The sequence below is a fragment of the Penaeus monodon genome, chromosome 15 (genome assembly GCF_015228065.2).
Source record: "Penaeus monodon isolate SGIC_2016 chromosome 15, NSTDA_Pmon_1, whole genome shotgun sequence".
Taxonomy (NCBI): Eukaryota; Metazoa; Arthropoda; class Malacostraca; order Decapoda; family Penaeidae; genus Penaeus; species Penaeus monodon.
In genome coordinates this window covers 25840395-25842107 of record NC_051400.1, presented here as the reverse complement: position 1 = coordinate 25842107, position 1713 = coordinate 25840395, and the positions used below count along the sequence as shown (strand labels likewise).

The following is a 1713-nucleotide window of genomic DNA, read 5'->3' as shown; positions in this document are numbered from 1 at the left end:
GCTTGCAAATATATTTCTCAATATTTTCTCTTACATAAAGATCTACAAAATCTTGGCAAGAAAATTGTTTATTGAATTACAAGAATTCCTAACTTTATCTGTAAACTTAAGCAATGTGATACATCCAGGAACTGAGCATTTTATCACAGTTTTCAATTTGAATCCCTACTAACTAGTTTAAGAGTACCAAGGCAATAATTCTGAATCATCCACTTTGAGCTATTTGCAATTGGCTGGTCTAGCAGTAGAGGCATGCTCAGCAACAAGAGACTGAAAACCTTTTCCATCACTTGCTACAAATGATAACTATTACAGTCTCCTTATAATGAAGATTCAGGAAAGGCAGGACAGAGAACAAAGTTGGTATTGCTTATCTACTTAAAAATAAATGATTTGAAATGTGTTGTGTTCTACCCTCTGTCAGATTATCATAATTAGTAGTGTTGATTACAAATTTCAAGAAGTTTTCTAAACCCATCTCCATGTCAGTTTCATGCCTATTCATCTGTATGCATTCCATAAATAGAAAGGTCTTTTGATATAGGAAAGTTACTGACACAAATAATTTACAAGCAGTTCATTTACAGTTTATTGCAATCTTGAGTGCCTGATTACAATAATAATGATTATGAATTGTTGGTCATGTCAAAAATAAATCTTTTATTCTTTTTAATTTACAAAACATTTCCAAGCACTCACCTCAGTATTCAGCATTCAGTCATTGGAAACACTGCCAAAAAACGTCAGTTAAAAGAGACAATTCATCTCTCAGAATTTAATAGAAATAAAAAAAAATAAATCCATGATCTGTCCGTCATACAAAATAACCTTTCACTAATCTAAAATATTTCCATAAAATACAATTGCACACTTTTTCTACTCAGAGTTGCCTGCTTGACAAGTATGGCACATGATATAATCAGCTGTTTTACAGAGCATATCAGTGAGACTAGTTTCAACTGAGTGGCAGTTCCTTTGACTTCCACACCACCAATATCTGAATATTCCCTAAAATTTAGGGAAGAATTCAAATGCATCCACACTACATCATATGCAAAATGAAAACTTTTACATATGTCCTTTTCTACAATTTTGTGGGTGTACAAAAATCACACACAATTAACAGTTTTACAAAATAACAAGAAAACATCACCAAGTACTTAACATGAAAAAGAAAAATCTAAACAATAATTACATGAAAAATGCCTTTTATCAGACATGTTCAGCACAGCTCAGAAAAAAGTAACACAACCTTATAGAAAATCTTACAAATAAAATAAACGACCAAGGCAGTCACCTTCTGATAAAACAACTTAATGGTCATCAAATCCTGGCATAGGATACTTCAGTGCAAATTCATTAACTTCAGCCTGCAGTGCCTTCACCTTCTCCTGGAACTCTGGCTCGCTCTCCAGTGTGGCCTTGAAAGCGGGCAATTTCTTTCCAGCTTTCTGGATAACTTCATAAGCAATGTTACAAGCGCGATCCAGGAAGTCTACCACAATCTCAAATTCCTCATTCTTGAAGTTGCGAGAAGTAAGAGCTGGTGTCCCTGTTGGCAAGTAGAACACAATCCTTTAGCATGAGATATACTTCCACATAATGCACTCTTTACACTTTTTCTGAGAGAAGGTAAATTATCAGATCAATCAGTTCTGAATAGTTTCTACCTGCCTGACTCCTCACCAACGTGCAACGAAAACTCAATGCTAT

General features: G+C 34.3%; 1 protein-coding gene across 1 annotated transcript in view; it reads right to left on the bottom strand.

The window, feature by feature from the left end:
- Positions 1–565: 565 nt before the first annotated feature.
- LOC119581859 (serine hydroxymethyltransferase, mitochondrial-like) overlaps positions 566–1713 on the bottom strand; it is a 12528-nt gene continuing 11380 nt past the window's right edge. Inside the window, exon 10 of the mRNA XM_037930002.1 lies at positions 566–1552. Coding sequence (XP_037785930.1) covers positions 1314–1552 — 239 coding nt within the window. The 3' untranslated portion in view covers positions 566–1313. The remainder of the gene's footprint in view (positions 1553–1713) is intronic.